At 39.3% G+C, this 22,465-nt stretch overlaps 1 protein-coding gene across 6 annotated transcripts in view; it reads left to right on the top strand.

Annotated features, from left to right (window-relative positions):
- fhit (fragile histidine triad diadenosine triphosphatase) overlaps nucleotides 1-22,465 on the top strand; it is an 88,449-nt gene that overhangs the window by 6,169 nt on the left and 59,815 nt on the right. For all 6 annotated transcript variants that reach the window (XM_088424160.1, XM_088424158.1, XM_088424156.1 and 3 more), the window contains exons 2-4: nucleotides 3,219-3,260; nucleotides 3,352-3,400; nucleotides 9,608-9,730. In XM_088424160.1, the coding sequence (XP_088280286.1) occupies nucleotides 9,625-9,730 (106 nt within the window). In that variant the 5' untranslated portion in view covers nucleotides 3,219-3,260; nucleotides 3,352-3,400; nucleotides 9,608-9,624. The remainder of the gene's footprint in view (nucleotides 1-3,218; nucleotides 3,261-3,351; nucleotides 3,401-9,607; nucleotides 9,731-22,465) is intronic.

Raw genomic sequence — 22,465 nt, 5'->3', positions numbered from 1 at the left:
TCCAAAAAGGCACATAAAAAAATTCATATCTCTGGTTCTATACTAGAATAATAATAACTTGAGCTGCAAGCAGCTATAACGGGCCCTCGGAGACCTCTGCACGTTGGGGTATGAACAAGTAGGAGTATGCACGATGAAAGATTAGTTATAGATGACTTCAGTGCGATGAAAAATTAGTTGTATATGACTTCAGTGCAGGACTCTTATCAAATATGTAAATTTTAGAGAAGGTGGGATAATGTGGGTTGAGTTACTGCAGTTTTTTTGTTACAATTGTATGATTGAAGTATGAACAGTTCGAGGTATGAACATATTTGGGTATGAATGTATTTGTGCATGTGCATGCGAACAATTGAAGTAAAGTTTTAAGAAAAGGGCAAATTTTCATTAGCAATTGTTCAATGTGCGCAAATAAGTAATTGAAATTGCAAAATCGGTAATATATTATTTCCTGCTACAAAGTGATTCTCGAACTACGACGGAATGTACGTTTGTTCAAGGTGATTCTAGCACTACGATGGAATGTATGTTTGTTGATGTCTGTAGGAATTGACTTTCATTGAACGTGTGAAGTCATGACAAGATGGGTCAAACTACATTAGCATTTAATGTTACGATAAATCGTCGTAATGAGCACTGCTGTATAGGCCACGGCAAGTATCAAAACATCGTAATATTTGGTGGAGGAAATCAGGCATGTCTGAAAAAAATTAAATGATATTACTTTGACCGGCTCAACAAGGTAAATGAAAATGTAATTTTTTGCTGCCACCAGGTGGCGCCCGCACTACGAGGAAAAAAAGTGTGTTTAGCAATGTACTCCCATGAAATTAAATTTAGAGAAGATCATCTTGGTCCAATTACATTTAAGTTTTATTGCTCTGGCCAGACATCGGATTTTGAGGCGGTGTAATGTCCACGCCCAAATTTGAAAAGTCATAAAACTTGAGATGCATAATGGTACCTATCTCAATATTCTCCTGACTAATTTTCCATTAATTTACTGAAACAGGCATTGCACAGTACATGAAAGTGTACAAATTGTCACGTCGAGGCATGGCGACGTGAGGCGGTGGAGGGAAAGGGGCTCAAAACGCAGGAGGACGGAGAGGGTTTGCTCAAACAAAAATGCTCTTTTAATAATAAAACAGGGCAGGAAAAGCAGAAGACAAAAACTTGACAAAGTAGCAAAATAAATGAGGAACGGAATATAACTCACGAGACTAAATGGGACGACGGGGGAAGACTGGAGGACGAGTCCAGAGGCACAGGGAACACGAAGTGACGAGGTACAATAATCCGACAAAAGCAACAGAGGAACGGCGGTTTAAATACATGAATACTAATTACTGAAAACACACTACAGCTGGATGGGGACAGGAGGCAGGGGAACCGGATAGGCTAACCCGAGAGGAGCAGAGGCACACGGACAACAGGTGGACGAGATAAAACTAACGAGACTGAGACAAAGGCAGACGCAGGGAAAAACAACACGAATGAATGACGAAATGAACCAGGAACTACTGAAACTAAATCCAAAAACCTGAAAACCCCAGACAGAACGTGACACAAATGAACTTTTTTGTCTGACACCAGGTGTCGCTATTGGTAGTTTGGTAATGTGTCATGTAGAAGATTTAGGCCATGAGTCTAAATGATAACCGTCCATTTTCAGATATTTTAAAGCTTGTTCAGCTGAGTTATAAAGGTTTTTGTCACTGTGGGTGAAGGAAACATGGACTTCATGTTTTGCAAGCCCACCTCCATCATATATTTTATGGGATCGTGACTACTTTTGGACCAGTTGTGCCTCTAAGTCTGATAATGGTCTAGGTCAAATTGAAAGTTGATGGGGTCAACAGTATAAGAGAAGGCTGCAGCAGTGGAAGAGTTACATATTAGTGTATGGCTATCTGATTGTTTTTTAGATCTTAGGGTCCTTCATATGCCTACAAATTTTGGTAGTTGTAAGGCGAACCAACTGGGTTTGGCTGCAATCTTTCGACTATACATTTTTTGCTCCCACTCGGTGGCGCTCGCAATACGACAAAAAACTGGTTAGTAGGTGTTTTTTACATTGGACTCCCACCAACTATATTAAATTTAGAAAAAAAAAAGACCATCGGGGTCCAATTAGAGAAACTTTTACAGATTGGCGAGACATTGGAATTTGAGACGACGTGCTGGCTGCGCCCATTGGTGAAAAGTTTTAAAAATGGAGAACCTTCAGGATTGACTGTAATCTTTCGACTGATGACATTTTTTGCAGCCACTAGGTGGCGCTAGCTTTAAACTGGAATAAATGTTTGTCGATGTCTTCAGGAATACATTTTCATCCAATGTGTGAAATTGTGAGAAGATCAGATCATATGGGTCAAATTACAGCAGCTTTGACTGGTCCGATAAAGCTTCGGAATGAAAATGGACGTTGAGGCCACGCCCATTATCGAAACTTCGTAAAATATGGTGGAGGTAAGCAGGGCTGTCTAGAGGCTTGTCAGACTTAATTTCAGCAATGTTACTTTAAAGGGCTCAGCTAAACACATAAAAACGTTGAAAAAGGTGTGTTCTGCATTGGAAATCCATCAAATATATGAAGTTTTGAAAAGATAAGACCATCTGGGTCCAAATACAGCAACCTTGTTTATTTTCGCGAGACATCGGACTGACATTTTGGTTTGCCACTAGGTGGCCTTATAAGCAATTGAAGAAATTCTTAAACACGTGTGTTAAGGGCTTGAGACTTCACGTGTCTGTGAAGTTTCAGATTTTTTCAAACTTGTACAGCTGATTTATAAAGGTTTGTGTCACATGTGGCGAACTGTCTTGTCGAACTGTATCAGGCCCTGAACATTTTGTATGTGAAAGTTGTGGGGTACTCAAACTACCAAGGTACATCAGGAAGTTCCTGATCTCAGCCCGTTATCTGAAAGAGGCTAATGAGAATGATTAACATCGCTGACACAGACACACATCTAATCAAAGTCTCTCACTCCCTCTCTCGCTCTCTCATTTAAATCACTCATCATCTGTATTCATGTCTTATAGCTTTCTGTACATTTTTTAGAAGAATGTCCACATGAATCTTGAATCCTTGATTAATAGCGGAATAATAATTTGATAATCTATTTATGTACAGTTAGAAAACCATTGTGACTCAAATGTGATACAATGTCCATGTTTTAACTTCAGTCATTTGTAACTTTGTGTCATCACAGAAGCTGTTAAATGAGTCTCAAGTTGGTGAAGTCAAAGTCAAGGTATGGAAAAAGATGGTCAGAGCTTCATCCCTTTGGTGATTTTAACATAAATAAATAAATACATCCTTACGTTTCTCCTCCCACAATCAAGTGTGTGACGTTCTGACTCCCAGAAATCAACTCAGAAATCATCCTCTCAGGTATTCGGCCACTTACACTACACATTAGAAATAGTGTAACAATTGGGATTTCAATATATCAATCAATCAATCAATCAATCAAATTTTATTTATATAGCCCTAAATCACCGAAGTCTCAAAGGGCTTCACTGATGAAAAGAGGTCGTACAGAGACATCTTTTCAGTATAAGGTACACAACAGCATCCGCTGTCAAAGCTCCCAGAAGGGTAAGGAAAAACTCAAAAACCCCAATTTGGGGAAAATCAAATCTTGACAGCAGGCAAAGCCATTGGGCAGGAACCATCCCACATTCCAACCAGGTGGACTGCAGACGGCCGAACTCCTAACCCGTGATGGTCGACCAGCGCAGGACCCAATGGAGGCGGTCAAGTCAACCCTCACCATCTAGCTTGCCCCCTCTCCCAGCCAGAAGAGGGGGACAGGAAAAAAGAAAAAAGAAGAAAGCTGCAGACAGGCTCAATTAACTAAATGCTTTTGAATATAAATTTGTTTTTAGTTGGGATTTAAAGATTTCTACTGAGGTGGCTGCGCGAACTTCCATAGGTAGGGCATTCCATAGTACTGGCGCGAATGGAAAATGCCCTTGATCCCACAGACTTCTTTTTAGCCCGTGGGGTCGATAGCAAACCGGCATTTTGTGATCGAAGTTGTCGGGACGGAACATATGGTGATACTAAGTCGACGAGATAGGAAGGAGCTAAACCGTGTAAAATTTTATAAGTAATTAACAGCACCTTAAAATCACATCTCACGTGTATTGGAAGCCAATGCAGGTCAGCTAGAATCGGAGTAATATGATCAAACTTTCTCGTCCTTGTCAATAGTCTCGCTGCTGCATTCTGTACACACTGCAGGCTTTTAATATAGGACATGGGAAGTCCAGAAAACAAAATGTTACAATAGTCTTGGCGCGACGTAACAAATGCACGAATGTTTCTGCATCGCTAAGAGAAAGAATAGGGCGAATTTTAGCTATATTGCGGAGGTGAAAAAACACCATTCTTGTCATGTTATTAATATGTGTTTGAAAGGAGAGAGTTGAGTCAAATATCACGCCGAGATTTTTTGCAGAACTACTTTGGGAAATAATACAGTTTTCTAGGTTCAGCGTGGTATTCTTAAGCAAGTGCTGATGATGAGCAGGGCCAATAAATAACCTATCAGTTTTATTAGAGTTGAGAAGCAGAAAATTGGAAGACATCCATTGTTTAATCTCGGCAAGGCAAGCCTCCAGTTTACTGCACTTGCACGGATCCGGTATTTCTAAGGGCATATAGAGTTGGGTATTATCAGCATAGCAATGAAAACTAATAGCATGTTTACGTATAATATCGCCGAGAGGAATCATGTAGATGTTGAACAGTAAGGGACCAAGTACTGACCCCTGCGGGACACCACATGAGACGGAGAAAGATTCTGAGATCGCATCGCCATAAGAGACACTATGCGTCCTTCCCAGGATGTAAGATCTGAACCAAGAAAGTGCTGATCCCGAGATACCAACACATGATCTAAGACGTTCTATAAGAATATGATGATCAATAGTGTCAAATGTGGCACTAAGATCAAGCAGTAATAATATTGATGAGATGTTGGAATCCAAGGCTAAGAGAACATCATTCGTCACTTTTACTAGGGCTGTCTCAGTTGGGTGGTTGGCCCTGAAACCTGACTGAAGGAGTTCAAATCTATTGTTGTCTATCACAAAATCGCTAAGCTGTTGTGTTACAACTTTTTCAAGAATTTTGGCGATAAACTGAAGGTGTGACACTGGCCTATAGTTAAGGAGATCTTCAGGATCTAGGTGAGGTTTCTTAAGTAATGGTTGAATGATGGTCGTCTTAAAAGCTTCAGGTACAATGCCAGAGGAGAGTGACAGGTTGATAATATTCAAAACAGATGACCCTAAGACCAGGAATAAATCTTTAACGAGTTTGCCTGGAAGCGGGTCGAGCATGCAGGATGTCTGCTTTGCTGCATTAACCAGGTGTGTAAGACGCTCCAGGGATACTAAATCAAACTGGGACAGGGTAACCAGACTTTCTTGAACCTGATTGTCCGAACTAGCATCAACAATCACAGTCGAGGGGGTAAGCGGCGCTGCCTTTTTTATTTCGTCCCTTGTTAGCTGAATCCGCTGAGTAAAGAATTGCATGAAATCGTGTGCTGAATGGAGGGAACTATGATTAACCTGCTGCTGCTGTGTTAGCTGCGCTACTGTCTCAAATAAATCTTTTGGGTTGTTTTTATTAAGACTAATCATTTTGGAAAAGTAATTTGTTTTTGCTAACCTAAGAGCCTCTTTATATTTCAGCAAGCTATCGCACCAGGCCATATATATGGATAATGTAGTACAGTCCAAGCTTTTGCATACATTTGTGATACGTCCTTTACAACTGTTTTTTTTTTTTTCCCCATCTAAAATTGACAGTGGTAAAGGTCATTCTAAAATGGAAAAAACAAGTGGAGACCAAAATAAATATTACCACAATTGGCAAAAAAAAATCGAGAAAAATTATATCCACATACACACACTTAATAATTTCATTGGTAAGTTAACTTTTAAGTTGTATCATATAATAAGTGAAAATCTATATGGTTTCAAGAAGAACAAGTCCACTTCTACGGCAGTATTGGAGATTTTGTATTAAATCACAACTAATATGTATAACTAATAATTCCCAATTTTGAATTTCATAGATTGAAAAAAAAATAGATCATACTGTATGATTGGAAAAAAAATAAAAGGATTGTTATATAAATGGATAAAAAATAACCTGGATGATAGAAATAGTTTTTAAAAATCCTCTGGAGAGAGTCTTGAACAATTTATGAGCTTCTGTGGAAGAAGAATTACCGTATTTTCGGCACTAAGGCGCACCGGATTATAAGGCGCATCATCAATTAGGGTTGACTTGACCGCCTCCATTTGGTCCTGCGCTGATCAACCATCGCGGGTTTGGAGATCGGCCGGCCGTCTGCGGTCCACTTGGTTGGAATGTGGGAGGGTTCCTGCCCAATGGCTTTGCCTGCTGTCAAGACATCACTGCACTATATAGCACAATATGTTTTCTGTAATCTATATTGTTTATGTGTATGTCTGTATTTGCTACATGCAGCATCCACTTCAACCTGTGGGCCTGGAAGGGGGCTCCTCCCACCTGTGGTCCCTTCTGGAGGTTTCTGATTTTCCCCTAACTGGGGGTTTAACTGGGGTTATATATATATATATATATAAATATATATATATATATATATATATATATATATATATATATATATATATATATATCTATATATATATATATATACTAATAAGGTTCCATCCAAATGATTGAATCAATTTGTCTTTGCAGTCCAAGGGTTAAGGTATTCTCTCATGTGATGCAAGTGTAACGATCCTTAATGATGATTTCATTTATTGGCTGGCCCTCATCGAGCACATATTTGACCTACAAATAACAAAAGTATAAAATAAAACAATAAGAATTCTGAATAAAAAGTCAAAACTACAATTTGAAGGCATGATTATGAATTTGGAGTTGTTAAGAAGAAAACATTTACATCTGATTGTTTGATAAATGAAATGTCGAATGTGTGCCTTCTGTCATTTGACCAATTGCAGCTCGAAAAACAAAACAAAACAATGTTTAAATGTTAAAAGTAGTAACTCAAAATACCAACTGATCTTGAAGGGGATGATACCCATGTGTTTTCCAAGTGGTGCGACAAGACAACAGGTTAGAGGTCTTTGTTTCATGATTCGCACTGGTCACCGCAGACGTCTTCCATGTCTGCATTTTGAAGAGTACCTGAAATGCAATGTAATGTGGAAAGCCAGAAAATGTGTCAATCTTTGATGAAATGCTGGTTGAAAAATCCAGACAATATTTGGTGCGTTGTTTGTTCCTCTTCAATAAAGCAAAGCCTTAAAAAAAAAAAAAAAAAAAAATCTTAAAATACCAATAGTCAATGAGTCGGAGGCTGGAGTGATGCTTTAATGTGTAGAGATGCTAGTGGAAGGTGTGTGTATATATATATATGTTGCCGAGCGGTTCCGTCCATACTCACGAGCAAGGTTAACCATGCATGCGCCTCCTTCGTATTTTTTTATTATCTCCTGCTTGGTTTCTATTGTCATCATCCTCTTACTTCTTCCTTTACCGCCACTTACAATTTTAGAAGCCATGTCTAACAGATAAAGTTTGCAGTCTTCACAACATTCCTTCCTTCCGTTTTTGACTCATTTTCTCTCCTTCCTTCCATCCCGACCAGCTGTGCCATCAAGCTAGATAAAGGCGTTCGGCCAATAGCATATCGGCATTTCTGTGATACACGTGACGCCGGCCAATAGCATCTCCGTGAGTGAGACCGTGACTGACATCGTGACTGAGACAGTGACTGTGACATTGTATGAACAATATCGTTCTACGTTACCGTGACAAGCCTAAACTACTGATTTTGATGGCGTGGCAAGGCGAAAATATATGAACAAATATAATGGCCGGCATGCCAGATTGCTCGTAAGGCGAATGGTCTGTGCGTAAGTGGGGGACAAAAAACTCCGCGGACCACGCTCGTAAGTCGAAATGTTTGTAAAAGAGGGTGTTCGTAAACCGGAGGCCGACTGTATCTGTATATATATATGTGTATATATATATATATATATATATATATATATATATATATATATATATATATATATATATATATATATATATACAATTATCAGATAACACTGAAAAGATGAGAATCAATGGCTATGCTCGAAAGAACAATATATTATTTAAAAAATTATTATTTATTTAATAAGAGAAGGCATACCATTTTGGGTAAATTTGTGACGTGTAAATTTTATATTCAGTACACGGTATAAGGGATTTTATTTATGTATTTATGATTGTATATGAATTATGTAGAATGTGTTATGTTCACTAAAATAAACTTTCAAACAATGAGAGACAAAAAAAATTCTATTGAAGTATATATTTCGATTTTGAACTGCTATTTATCCATTTTCTATGTTAAAGAGAGGATGTTGCTGTTGACAGACAATAACAAAAAAAAAAAATATTAACGTCATATACCATCCTTTTTGTGTAAATATCTGATGTTATTACTTATGGTTTATAGTGTAGTGCGGCTTATCTGACAAAAAAAAATCTTTTTTTTTGCTCATATTTTGCTGCTTTGGCTTATATACCACTGCGCCTTCTAGTCCAGAAAATACGATATATATGTACATACACACACACACATACTTTTTTTGAGCTGGCACAAACTCCAAATGGTGACTTTACAAGCCTGCATCTTAAACACTACAATGTCACAGACATGAATGTTAATTTTAATACTCCTATTATGTATTTCATTATGTTCAATCCCAAAGGTCACTTTATTAGTTGTTATATAATTGTGTTATTACTTTATAGACTTTGGTGAGTATTATAGTGTTAGGTGTCATGTTATTTTCTTTATTATTCATTACTAGTGTTTCATCGCACTGTGTGTTAAACATATGCGAGTTTCATTTGTCATGTTGTCAATTCTGCCTCACTAGAGTGTCTTCCAGGTGATTAGGTGCAATTAGGCGTTGACGTTATTAATTGTGCTTCTCCCTTTATTGTCGCATTACGTACATCTTGAGGCACATATTCAAAAGTAACTACAGTATTGGCAAAAACCGAAAAGTAACAAACTGAGCTAGGGCTTTCACTAGTGGCACTATTGATTTTAATAGTCAATTAATCAGCAATTATTTTTCCTTTTTTTTTTTTTCTTGCTTGCAGTTGCTAAAACTCTGTAGATTCCAAATTGCCCTATGCTTCACCTCAAAGACAATATGTTATATTTAAATAAGTTCACACAACTTAAGAACTTTTGCATTTTTATTAAATACAAAAATAAAATAAAAAATAAACTACATGAATGAAAATGAGTCAAATAAAAGTGAACTATATCTGCAATTTCTGCTTATTCGCTTGCTGCATGAGATAACTTTTCATGTTGAATTTGTACTATAGAACAGCAAGGCCAGAAGCTACTAAACCAAAAGTGCGAAATTCTACAACTTTCGACAGTCATTCCTATAACAATAGTAGAATGTGTGTCTAAACATTTGGCCTTTTCGATGCAGTATCATACTGTATATGTTTGTGGAGGACAGCGTTAAAGTTTCATTCCTTATGGTGTCCACATCTGTTCAGACCTTTCAGCGAGTGACATGTCGACCCTGCGCTTTGGACAACACCTGATCAAGACATCTGCCGTGTTCCTGCAGACAGAACTGTCCTTTGCTCTTGTCAACAGGAAGCCTTTGGTGCCTGGACGTATCCTTGAACCTCTTGGTTAGAGGTAGCCCTGATAAAGAACATTAAATGTTTTATTTATTTATTTTTTCATATCATGCACAAATGGCTTTACAATATAAGCTGTTTGATTCTAAACTCAGAGCATCTTGTTTCATAATTTTTGCTATTTCTAAAAATTCACTTTGCAAGTAGCTTGAGAGGGAGCGAAGACGAATTGAAATGTGTGTCATCCACAAAACTGTCTCGATCACATGGATATAATCTTAAATGTCAGTTGCTCTTTATGCTCCTTGAGACCAGGTAAAATATAATGTCATCAATGAAGACCAGACCTTACATGTACAATACATCTGCCCCCATGCATCTCTCCATGAGTCACTGAGATGGTGATGGCATGGTTGCACTCAATGGCATATTAACAAAAACAGACAAGGGACAGATTGGGAAGGCTGAGCAGCAGCAACTAGGGCACCATCAGTGTTGTAGTCATACCTGATTCATCCTCATCCTCTTTTCTTCCATTCCTATCATTATCATAATCATCTTCACCACCTCCTGTTGCTTCACTCACTTTAAAATATTGACAGAATCAGGATTTCACAATTTTCAGTGTATCCTCAAAACTTGCACCACTATGGTGCGAAGGAAATTTGAATCACATATTTTGAAGCCCCACCCCAACGCGTGCAAAAACCTTGTAAAAAACGTGTAAAAACACCACGACTTTATACACATATTAAAAATTAGTAACATAATCTACTGTACAGTTAAATTAAATAACATAAATATACAAAGGAAAAATGACATTTACCTTTGGGGAGACGTGACTTGAGGTGGGTGGAGGCGGAGGGGAGCAGAGACGAACCCACAGAATTTATTTATTTTCTTAAACTAGAACTTTTCTCAAACGAGAACATATCACCGGCGAGTTCCTTCTCTTTAATCCATAATAGAAGAAGCCTCTCCATTTTGTTGTCGACCGAGGTCCGTACCCCGGCAAGGAAAGTCTTGCCCTTAGAAGATTGCCGAGCGGTTATGGCCATACTCACGAGCAAGGTTAACTATGCGTGTGCCTCCTTTGTATTTTTTTATTATCTCCTGCTTGGTTTCTATTGTCATCATCCTATTACTTCTTCCTTTACCGCCACTAGCAATTTTAGAAGCCATGTCCAACAGATAAAGTTTGCAAAGTCTTCACAACACACCGACCAGCTGTGCCATCAAGCTAGATCAGGGGTGGGCAATTCCAGGCCTCGGGGGCCGGTGTCCTGCATGTTTTCCTGTTTTCTCTCTCAAACACACCTGATTCAAATGATTAGGATTATTCTCAAGCTCCAGCAGAGCTTGTTGATGAGCTAATGGTTTAAATCAGGTGTGTTAGGGAGAGAAAACTGGAAAACATGCAGGTCACCGGCCCTCGAGGGCTTGAGTTGCCCACCCCTGAGCTAGATGAAGGCGTTCGACCAATACCATATCGGCATCTCTGTGACTGAGACCGTGACTGAGGCCGTGACTGTGACCAAAAGCATATCGGCATTTCCGTGTCATGCAAGAATAGTTAATTTTGTTGATGCAGCAAAGCGAAAAAAATAGTGCGGACACACTGACCGGCATGTTGGATTGTTCGTAAGACAAAAAGTTTGTGCGTAAGAGGGGGACAAAAAAACGCCGCGGTCCACGTTTGGAAGATGAAAAATTCGTAAAGTTCGTAAACCGGGGGCGCACTGTACCTGAAATGTGTGACACGTGGGGAATGATGTTTATTTGGTCCATGAAAAGGCACAGGTGAGCCTTTTGCTATTGTAACCCCAGTATACAAGTAAATATAAATAGAACAGAAAGGGAAAAGAAATAAGACCAAACTGCCCCTCCCCCATGGAGGAAGTGGCAACACCACAGCCTAATTGAACCAGGGCACACCTGTTCCCTGATTGCAGTCAGTAAACTCACTGGACAGTCAACAGCTCTAACTGCTAACACAATTCTTTTACCGCAACAAATACAGACAAGTTTTGGTAAGATACTTTTATTGTTGGTTTGCTACAATGTGTTTAACCTGATCGCATATGTTTTGTTTGGTTAGAATTCTCTGAATGGACTAGAATTTATTTTTTTTTCATCATGGCCTGACTTACAGGCCAGCCTGCGCGAACCTAGAACTAGCCCAGTACCACTACCTTTATATATATATATATATATACAGTGGTACCTCGGTACTCGACCGCCTCTATACTCGACCAAATCGGTGCTCGACCAAAAAATTCGAGTAGATAATGCATCGGACCTCAAACAGATTTTCGGTGCTCGACTAGCCGAGCCGAGCCGAGCCGATCCGAGCCGAGCCGACCCGAACGCGCTCCTCGGCCAGCGGGTAAGCGCCAGTTCAACTCAGACCGCCAGCGGAGTAAGACGTTTGTTCGAGTATTTCTTCCCGGATTTAAACTTTTTCGTGTTGCTCTAGCCCTTAATAATGGGTCCAAAGAAAGACAGTGATAAGGGGAAGGCAAAGAGGAAAACAATGAGGACCACTATTGAACCGAAGAAGGAAATTATAGCAAAATATGAACGCGGTGTACCTCGCGTCGCAGTTAGCTAGCGTCATCATGGAAGGAGTAACTCCCTCCCGTCCTCTCCGCATCCATTCCTGTATGCCATCAACCACTCTCCAAAACGTAAGTAAATTATACAAAACGGTTTATAATGCTTTATTTATCTTTATCTTTATTATGTACTGCTTGTGCACATTTACTTGTGCATACATACTTTCCATTATTTCTTATGGGAAAATTGATTTCGGTGTTCGAACAAATCGGTGCTCGACCACCACCTCAGAACGGATTATGGTCGAGTACCGAGGTACCACTGTATATATATATATATATATATATATATATATATATATATATATATATATATATATATATATATATATGTATATGTGGAGATATATATATATATATATATATATATATATATATATATATATATATATGTGGAGATATATATATATATATATATATATATATATATATATATACACATATACATATGAGGGATGAAATAAAAAAGGCACCCCCTCGGGTCCTGTGATTGCTGATGCTAGTTTGGACAATCAGGTTCATGAAAGTCTGGTAACCCTGTCCCAGTTTGATTTTGTATCCCTGGAGTGTCTTACACACCTGGTTAATGCAGCAAAGCCGACATCCTGTATGCTCGACCCGCTTCCAAGCAAACGCATTTGACTCTATTAATCATCATATTCTTATAGAACATCCTAAATCATGTGTTGGTATCTCGGGATCAGCACTTTCTTGGTTCAGATCTTACATCCTGGGAAGGACGCATAGTGTCTCTTATGGCAATGCGTCTGAATCTTTCTCCTTCTCATGTGGTGTCCCGCAGGGGTCAGTACTTGGTCCCTTACTGTTCAACATCTACATGATTTCTCTTGGCGATATATTTTACCTAAACATGCTATTAGTTTTCATTGCTTTGCTGATGATACCCAACTATACATGCCTTTAGAAAGAACATATCCGTGCAAGTGCAGTAAACTGGAGGCCTGCCTTGCCAAGATTAAACAATGGATGTCTTCCAGTTTTCTGCTTCTTAACCCTAGTAAAACAGAGATGTTAATTGTTGGCCCTGCTCATCATTGGCACTTGATTAAGAATATTACGTTGAACCTGAACTGTACTATTTCTCAAAGTAGTTTTTTAAAAAAAAACCTCGGCATGATATTTGACTCAACTCTCTCTTTTCTGACACATTATTAATACGACAAGAATGACGTTTTTCCACCTTCGCAATATAGCTAAGATTTGCCCTATTCTTTTTCTTAGCGATGCTGAAACTTTAATTTATGCATTTGGTATGTGGCGGCTAGTCTCTTGTAATGTCTGTTTTATGGGGTTCCCATGTCCTGCGTCAAAAGCCTGCAGTCTGTACAAAATGCAGCAGCAAGGCGATTGACAATGTCACAGCTCTGAGATGGAGTACCCAAAAGCACACACAGATGAGTGAAGGTGAGGACAGAATGTTTATTTGTTGAATGGTACTTGCGGGGGCAAAGGCAGATGAAGACGAGCCACAGTGGCGGGGCTCTCTGGGTCAGGGAAGAGGGGTATCGGCAGGCGGATGGATCAGAGAGGAGGCAGATAGGACAGGACCTCGAGCAGGGAGCTTATTTCGGCAGGATGGATAAGCTGGTCGGAAGTATTGCTGGAAGGCTCTGCTGGACGCATGGAGACGATCTGGCAGATTGCGAAGGGAAAAGGCTGGGCTTTATACTGGGTGGTGGATCATGGCAACCAGTGCTGTTCAGGGCTGATTGGCAGGAGTGGTGAGCCGGTGAGATGTGTTGGGCAGTGATTGGCAAAAGGGATGAGCCGGTGTGATGTGTTGGGCAATGAGTGGCTGGACCGATGGCTTTGTGACAGACAAGGATGAGAAAGTTCGATCATATTACTCCGATTGTAGCTGACCTGCATTGGCTTCCAATACATATGAGATGTGATTTTAAGTTGTTAATTATTCATAAAACTTTACACAGTTTAGCTCCTTCCTATCTCGTCGACTTTGCATCACCATATGTTCCGTCCCGACAACTTCGGTCACAAAATGCCTGTTTATCGACCCCATGGGCTAAAAAGAAGTCCGCGGAATGAAGGGCCTTTTCCATTCGTGCGCCAGTATTATGGAATAAAGGTAAGATTTTAGACCCGAGCCCAACCCGACCCCAAAATGTCCGGGCTTTTATCTCGCTGACTTTTTTTGTTTTATGATTTTTTTTTTTGATAAATATATGTTTATAAAAATGAACACTAAAACGATGTGTACAATGTGGATACTAAACTAAGGAATTGTCGCGTGAATTAACCAGACCTGGTTTTCACCTCATCGGCTTCATTGCTGGTTCTCGGAACGGTACGGCAGTAGGAAAAGCTAACATAAACACCACTGCACACGACTCTCTCTCTCTGACGTCATCCCGTAGCCCAGACGCTCACTACGGTGGCTCAGAGGAACATTCATATGCGAGTTAGCCATCTCACAACAGGAATACTTGTTATAAAATTAATAATTTGGATAAAACAGAAAAGGCGCTGTAAGGTAATTGCTATTTAACTACTATACGAGCTGCAAAGCCAGAGCGTGCTCTGCGCACGTGAACGCTGCCCTCATAATAATCTTAATATATCTTTTCCCATTTATTTGATTTTGTCAGGTTCACCAAGTCAATTACCGTCAACCTGAACCCTTTACTAAAAGAAAGAGAGAAGGCAACGTTTATGCTCATGCATGAGGAGAACAAGACAGGACCACAAAGGCCGCAGTACTGCCGCGCTTTGAGGCACTTCCTCGTTCCCCTTAGTTTTATTATTCAGAGGTCCCTAGGTTACATGAAGGTTCCAGCCCTAAAGGATAGAGATGCATGGAGGAGCGATGTATGCAGCCGGAATCCAAAATCTTGTAATACATCTTTGTGAAAGCTGGGCGCGCGTGTGTAGGTGTATGGCACAATGTAGTATGCAGCAACACGTTCCAATAAGACGAACGCTCGGGTCCACCGCACTTCCACACCCTTCTTTCTTGGGTAGCCTTCCAGGTGACCCCGGTCCTAGATGCTGTTTGACGGGCCCTGAAAAGACTCCAACAACCACTCACACACGGCCCTGAGCGTACTTGACATGTGTGGAACATGTTGCTATCCTAACAATAAGGACAAGGTGTCAAATGTATAATCACTGTGAATCAACAACATTAATAAATCACTTCATCAATCAAAACATCTGATCAACATAATGGCTAACACATGATTGATTAGTACATGTGCTTTACTATTATTATTACTTAGTATTACTTAGTATTACTGATTGCTGTATTAAAGACATAAATTAACATGTCATAATTGATTGGCACATTTGATTAAACACTGATTCATCACACAATAAAAGTAAAGGATTCCTACATTTCTCCAACAGATTTGCATTATTCTTTTTAAAGCCTAGTGGCCTGCAGTATTTCTCCGTGTAATTAAGTGCGCACCAATGATGGACGGCCTTAAAATTTTCCCCATCAACTCTTAAAAAATTCATCAATGATGGAAAATTGTCGGTTAATGTAACCTCTGCAGACACAGAAATATAAAACATTTAAATGTTTATACAGTCTTGTTAAATTTAGATATCGTTACAAAAGGCTTTAATTTGTTGTCATAAATCACCTCCTCCTCCCGAGTCGTCACAAATAAAATATGAAATTTCGGGTTTGCTTCGGGCTTGGGCCTGCAAATCAAGTTAATTGGTCGGGCTCAGGCCGGGCCGGGCTTTAATACCGTGGGCCTGAGTTGCGCTGGATTTTTTAGGCCCGATCTTACCTCTACTATGGAATGCCCTACCTATGGTTTGCGCAGCCACCGAAGAAGAAATCTTTAAATCCCGACTAAAAACACATTTATATTCAAAAGCATTTAGTTAATGGGCCTATCTGCAGCTTTCTTTATTTTTCCTGCCCCTTTCTCCCGGCTCGGAGAGGGGGCTATCTAGATGGTGAAGGTTGACTTGACCTCCCCTATTTTGCCCTGCACTGATCGATCATCGCGGGTTAAGACATCGACCGTCTGCGGTCCACTTGATTGGACTGTAGGAAGGTTCCTGCCCAATGGCTTTGCCTGCTGTCAAGTCATCATTGCACTATATAGCACAATATGTTTCCTGCAATCTATGTTGTGTACCTGTATTTGTCTGTAATGTGTATCTATTTGTCTGTATTTGGTACATGCAGCATCCACTTCAACCTGTGGGCCTGGAAGGGGGCTCCTTCCGCCTGTGGTCCCTTCTGAAGGTTTTTGATTTTCCCCAAATTGGGGTTCTTGAGTTTTTCCTTCCCCTTCTGGGAAATTTGAAAGGGGATGCTGTTGTGTACCTTACACCGAAAAGATGTCTCAGTCTGACTTCTTTTTTCTTTTCACACACACCCTCTTGGGCCACCTTGCATCCCCTGGGTGCTCGCTGCCCTTTACGCAACAGCTACATATTTGAACATCCATTTTTCTTTCTTACTCTTACTTTTTTCAAGAACCTTTTTTCCTTGAATTGCATACTTCAAGCGCCAGGTCTCACGAGGCTATCGTCAAGAACAATAGCTTGACAGGCACTCGCCTGTGTGGAGTCTGCGCCACCTGACAAATGTTTTGTCCACGTGTGCCCGAAGAACTCTTTTATCAGTGCATCTCTGAATTTTGCTGCAGACCATCGCACTATGAGACCACAACAATCATGTATGTTTTGTTTTCCTAAATTCCTCCTGGCATCTCTTTTTCTTCAAGCGATCCCGCCTCTTCCTGCATGTCTGAAATATTCCTAGAACTCAGTCATTCAAGGACCAACTCAGCAATCGTGTGAGTGTGCTAAAAAGGTTTTAAGTGGTTACATTCCCAAGTTTGTCCTTCTTGAACGTTATGCCATCACGGTCAAAAAACTCATCAAATGTGTTTATTTTAATATTTATATATTTATACCCATCTTTAATCTATCATTCTTTGATACTCTTTCCACATAGCGTTGTGATGTACTGTACATGTTTAAACTCCCTTGTTAACGTATAAAAACTGGCTTGTTCTTGAAACTGGCTGAGTGTGTGTTTAAATGAAAAGTAATTGAGCTCTAAATTTCAAAATTGAACTGAAAACTTCCAAAATGTATCATCCTTCTCATAATTTTCAAGAAATGTCATGTCTCTTCGCCGTTTACATTTGGTCCAAAAACATGTGGTGCTCCAACAGGCACTGAGATTATTGCTGAAAATTCAACTCAAACTGAAATTAAATAATTAAATAATTCATAACTTAAATAAATTATTAATAAATAATACATAAATAATAAATAATTTAATAACTTACTACACTTGTCATTAGCTCAATTAGCTGTCCCAGTTTTAGGGAACTGATCTATATTAGTACTGCAGGATTGTGGCCCAGTTGCAGTTTATGAGTTAAACAAATACATGAAGTAGACTCCTGCCTCGGTCATCTGCTGTGACATTTGTAATTTGAATAACATGCAAAGCAGACAGGCATACGGTTGTTGAATGCCTCATCACCGTTATGTATGTAATGAACAGGTTTATGCAGTTATGCAAGCTTCACATATAAACATTTTACTTATAAAGAATTTTAAGTGTTCATTAAATAAATGTAGTTCATTTGAACTTTAGCATATTATATGTTGCTCACATTTTGAAAAAGTGCGGAATTAAATTATTACAGTCTGGGTGGGACTTGACGAATGTGGGCACACATAACAGCAGCAGAGTTTGTACCCCTGACAGCTTTTAAATGGTCAGTTCGAGAACAATGCTTGAAAGGTTACTGCCTCTTGGCTAACTGCCTCATTAAAAAGTTTGGAGGGGCAAGCCAAAGAAGCCCAGAAAGAGTCTGTACTTGACAATGTGGGGAGTTCCCATGGCAGAAGCCTAAGGAGAACAACTCTCATTGAAAACTCTGAACCCAGTCACTGACCCTGTATATTTACAATACTTTAAGACAGTGCAGAATTCCGTCTTGTCTCTATTTTGCTTTTTCCTTTTCCCCTCTACAGTGCTGTTTTTTTCTGCATCATCTTTCTTGTGATGTTCAACATTGGCTGAAGCTGAAAAGTGATATCCACTAAATTAATGACCAACAATATGTCATGACTTCCTAATTATATATATTTTTTAAAAAAAGTGTGTGAGTATGGTGATCATATATTGATTCCCCAAAAATTGGCATTCGGCCCACCCCCAAAATACTGAAATTGTAGTTGAGTTAGCTGCCATACATTAACACACATATTTAAAGGGGAAGTGTAACATTTTCTATGTGCCCCTATTTGCCTAAACACGATATTCTAACGAATAATGTGTTTTTTTTGATACATGGTGAATTAAGCAGCAAAATGTCGTTTGTTATCCATCTCAGGAGACAAGCATTTTGCTACTTCCTGTCAGCTGAAATCGCAGTTACTTTGTGCTCAATCATGACCCACTAGTTTTCTGAGTTAGGTCATATGACATTTACCAGCTGATCTGTGATTTGTCATCACCTGAGCAACTGTGATGTCATTTTTTTCGCGAAAGCAGGTGAAAAAGACTTGCTGCACCCTGAAACGGGTAGTTTCTTGGGTAGTTTGCTGCTTAATTCATAATCCACAAGTGTAAAATTATTGGCATACCAGACAGTCGGCAGGCCTTTGGGTCTCATTGGTCTGTGTTACAATGGAATTTAATCATTGACCTCCAGTGCAAGAGCAAGTTATATTGCTCACCATATAAATCATAGGTCTCAAACCAGTCCTCGAGGGCCGCAAACCTGTATGTTTTTTTTTTTTTTATGCTGCTCTCTTAAACATACATAATTAAAATGGTTAGAATCATTTTCATGCTCCTGCAGAGCTTGCTGATGAGCGAATAATTTAAATTAGGTGTGTTTAAGACACAAGCATAAATAAAATGCAAGATTGCGGCCCCTGAGGACTGCAGTTTGACATATTTGATTTAAAAAATCTCAATCCAAGATTTTTAAGTCATTTGTGCACAATATAGAGTATGTTAAAACGATTGACCAACATTCTTGCTCGTAAACGTCTAATGCCCTATGATGTACTGGAGTTGTACTGGGAGGATCAGATAGTGTTGGCATTATTGACGATGACTGAGGTGTGATGGATTTTGAAAGGCTGGATGGATCGTGCTTTACTGATGCAGCATGCAGTGTAAATGCTAGTTAGGGAGAGTAGAGACCGGTGGATGATTTTCTGATTGGCCTATACTACCTTTTGCAGCCACCCCATGTCTTCCAGGTGCAATGGAAGGGCAGCAGCAGAGTGGGGTTGAAGAAATGCAGTAGTATGAAAAGAGAACAAGGAGCCCCCACAAACATAAATCTTCGCTCGTATAAGCGCTATTCTGCCGTCTGCTGTGTGAGTGCATCCGACTGTCTACTCACAACTGGGCACATAAGCACATACAAAACTTTATTCATATTATGGACATTAAGCTGGAGTCAGATATTATGTTTTATACGATTGACATTTGTCATATGTAGAGTTGTACCACACAAGGAATTTCTTATTCTGTTCAATTCTCCGAGCAGCAGACTACATTCCACAATCGAGCATTAAATAAACACCAACAAATAGCAATAAACAACAAACACAGACAGTTGTGCTTATAATGTAGTGCAGAATATCATGTAGCGCAATTTTTTTAGTGCAATATATTGTTTATACATGCAGGAGGAGGCAGATTAGTTCGTGAGGGATTTATTGAGAATCCAGATGGCTTGTGGGTAGAAGCTGTTTACCAGTATGACAGTCCTGGCCTTCAGGCTCCTGTATCATCTCCCTGATGGCAGCATTTCAAACAGATCGTTTTGTGGGTGTGTTTTGATTTTTGATTTTTTTTCTTGGGTGGGTGGATTTGATAACTTCATATACTGCCCTGAAAATGTTAATTTTTGCTCCCCAAGTCCGGCAGCAAGTAGGTGTCATGTCTGGAACTTTATCTGTCTGGTGCTCAGACAAACAGCACACTGTGTAATTGTGTGTTTGTGTGCTTGTGTACCTTGATCGGCCGATTTGATATGTTGTTCTCCTCGTCCTGTTTACACAAGCGGAATTATATGTCGGAAAAAATTTTGCTGCCTCAGCTGCAACAGAGAAGGATGCCACACCTCCATCAAACATACCAATCTGGCATGTTTCTGCCAACAAACTAAAGGCATTTGACCAAATTACCCAGCAATATGCTTGCATTGTTATGGTCATAAAGAAACCCAAAATCATACATTTTTTAAACAAATTCCAACATGGAAACACAAGTGACAGTTATCTTGGATGGGTGGGAGTAGCAGGTGTCTGCTGCGACTGAGTTTTGCTTAGTGCTTCTTCGATTAAATTTGCTGCCTCTCTAAGCAACTCCAGGCAACTTATTGCCATTTTGCACTTCACAAAACAATGTCACTAGCACGTTCACAAGATTGATTCAATTTTTCAAACTTTTGCATGTTTGTCTTTTGACTAATTTTAATTGGGGATCACTACCAATCGATGAGCATTTTCCGCTTCCTACCGAGCATAAGATGACGATGATGTTGATGTTGGGAATAAAATAAAAAAAAAAAAATAAAAAACTGGGAATAACAAACGCCCAGCTAAACAAGTTTTGGTGTGTTTTTATTTTATTTTTTATTTTTTTAATTTTTTTTGTATTTATACATAAGTTTTTTCTTGATATTCCTTGACAGACAGGCTTGTTTTTAATTGTTTTGTTTGACCATTCAAACCAACATAGATGTTAATAGTGTCATCTACCGTCTCGGAGTATGTTCACCATCTGAGTCAATCTTGTTTTCTGGAATTGATTTGTCATGACTTGAAGAGCAGAATAACCATGGTGTTAGGGCTCGCCCATCAAACTTTGACGACCGTGCTTGACGGATAAACAATGCATGAAACGCTGCAAAGGTGTGCCATTAGTTAAATAAATGTTGAACTAATGAATTAAAAGTGTAATTAATTAATTGTTTATTAATGACTTAAGAGTCATTAATGAAATGAATGTTTCATTAATGAATTAAGTGTCATTACTTAAATGTTTTGATTAAAAAACATTTATTAATAAAACATTTATTTAAATGATGCTTTCAAGTAACTATAGTAATATTGAATTAATTGACACTTTTATTTAATTTATTGAATTTCAGCACATTCGGTCTTCCATATTTAGCAATGGTAGCCCAAGCAAAATTGTGGGGATTTTTCCAGCATAATTTGATTTGCTTTAATTCATCTGTGCCTGTGTACCTTTAACTTGCAGATAGCACCATCAAAATCACAGATTTGATCACTCAGGTTAAACCAAACAGAAATGTCGTTTCCCTAAATTTAAGATTAAATATGATATGCATATTAGGCATTATTGAAGTTGGCTCCAGACAACTTCCACACATCCCAAAGGCAGAAATATGAAAATCGAAAATCATTTTGATCATATTTTACATTATCATTTTATTTCTCAGTTAATTACACAGTTGTGCAAATAAGGTGAATGGAGGTTGAAAGGAATTTTGTACTTCAATTTGCTTCATTTGCAGTTTTACATTTTTTTAATGTCCTTGGCATGGAGTTCAAATCCAGCTTGCTCCGACCTGTGCGGATTTTGCATGTTGCATTTTTGCAGGTATATTGGACACTCTAAATCAGAATACGCAAGATATGGCTCTCGTGGCACTGGAGGTCCCTACCCCTGCTCTAAATTGTCCTTAGGTGTGATAAGGTGCGTGAATGGTTGTTCGTCACTGTGCCCTATGATTGGCTGGCAACCAGTCCAGCGTGTCTCCCGCCTACTGGCCGTAGACAATTGAACTAGGCACCAGCAAGCCAGCGACCCTAGTGAGGATAAGCTGCTACAGTGATGGGTGGATGAATGATTTGCACAACTTAATTTTGTTTGCTTTAAATGTGACAATGCACATAATTAAAGAAACGGTCTGTCTGGATGTACCACTCTATGCTCAGGCCACTTTGTGTATAATAAAATACACAGCTGTAAAATTTCATGAAGAACGATTGGTACTATTAAAAACATTGATTAAAAGATGGGCCTATGACAATGGTTTCCTCCTAGTTCAGGGGTCAGCAACCTGCAGCTCTCGAGCCGCATGCGGCTCTTTAGCGGTGTCCTAGTGGCTCCCTGGAGCTTTTTCAAAAA

This window comes from Hippichthys cyanospilos, chromosome 9, assembly GCF_059441005.1.
Source record: "Hippichthys cyanospilos isolate Australia breed blue-spotted pipefish chromosome 9, RoL_Hcya_1.0, whole genome shotgun sequence".
Taxonomy (NCBI): Eukaryota; Metazoa; Chordata; class Actinopteri; order Syngnathiformes; family Syngnathidae; genus Hippichthys; species Hippichthys cyanospilos.
This window is presented reverse-complemented; position numbering and strand designations above follow the sequence as displayed.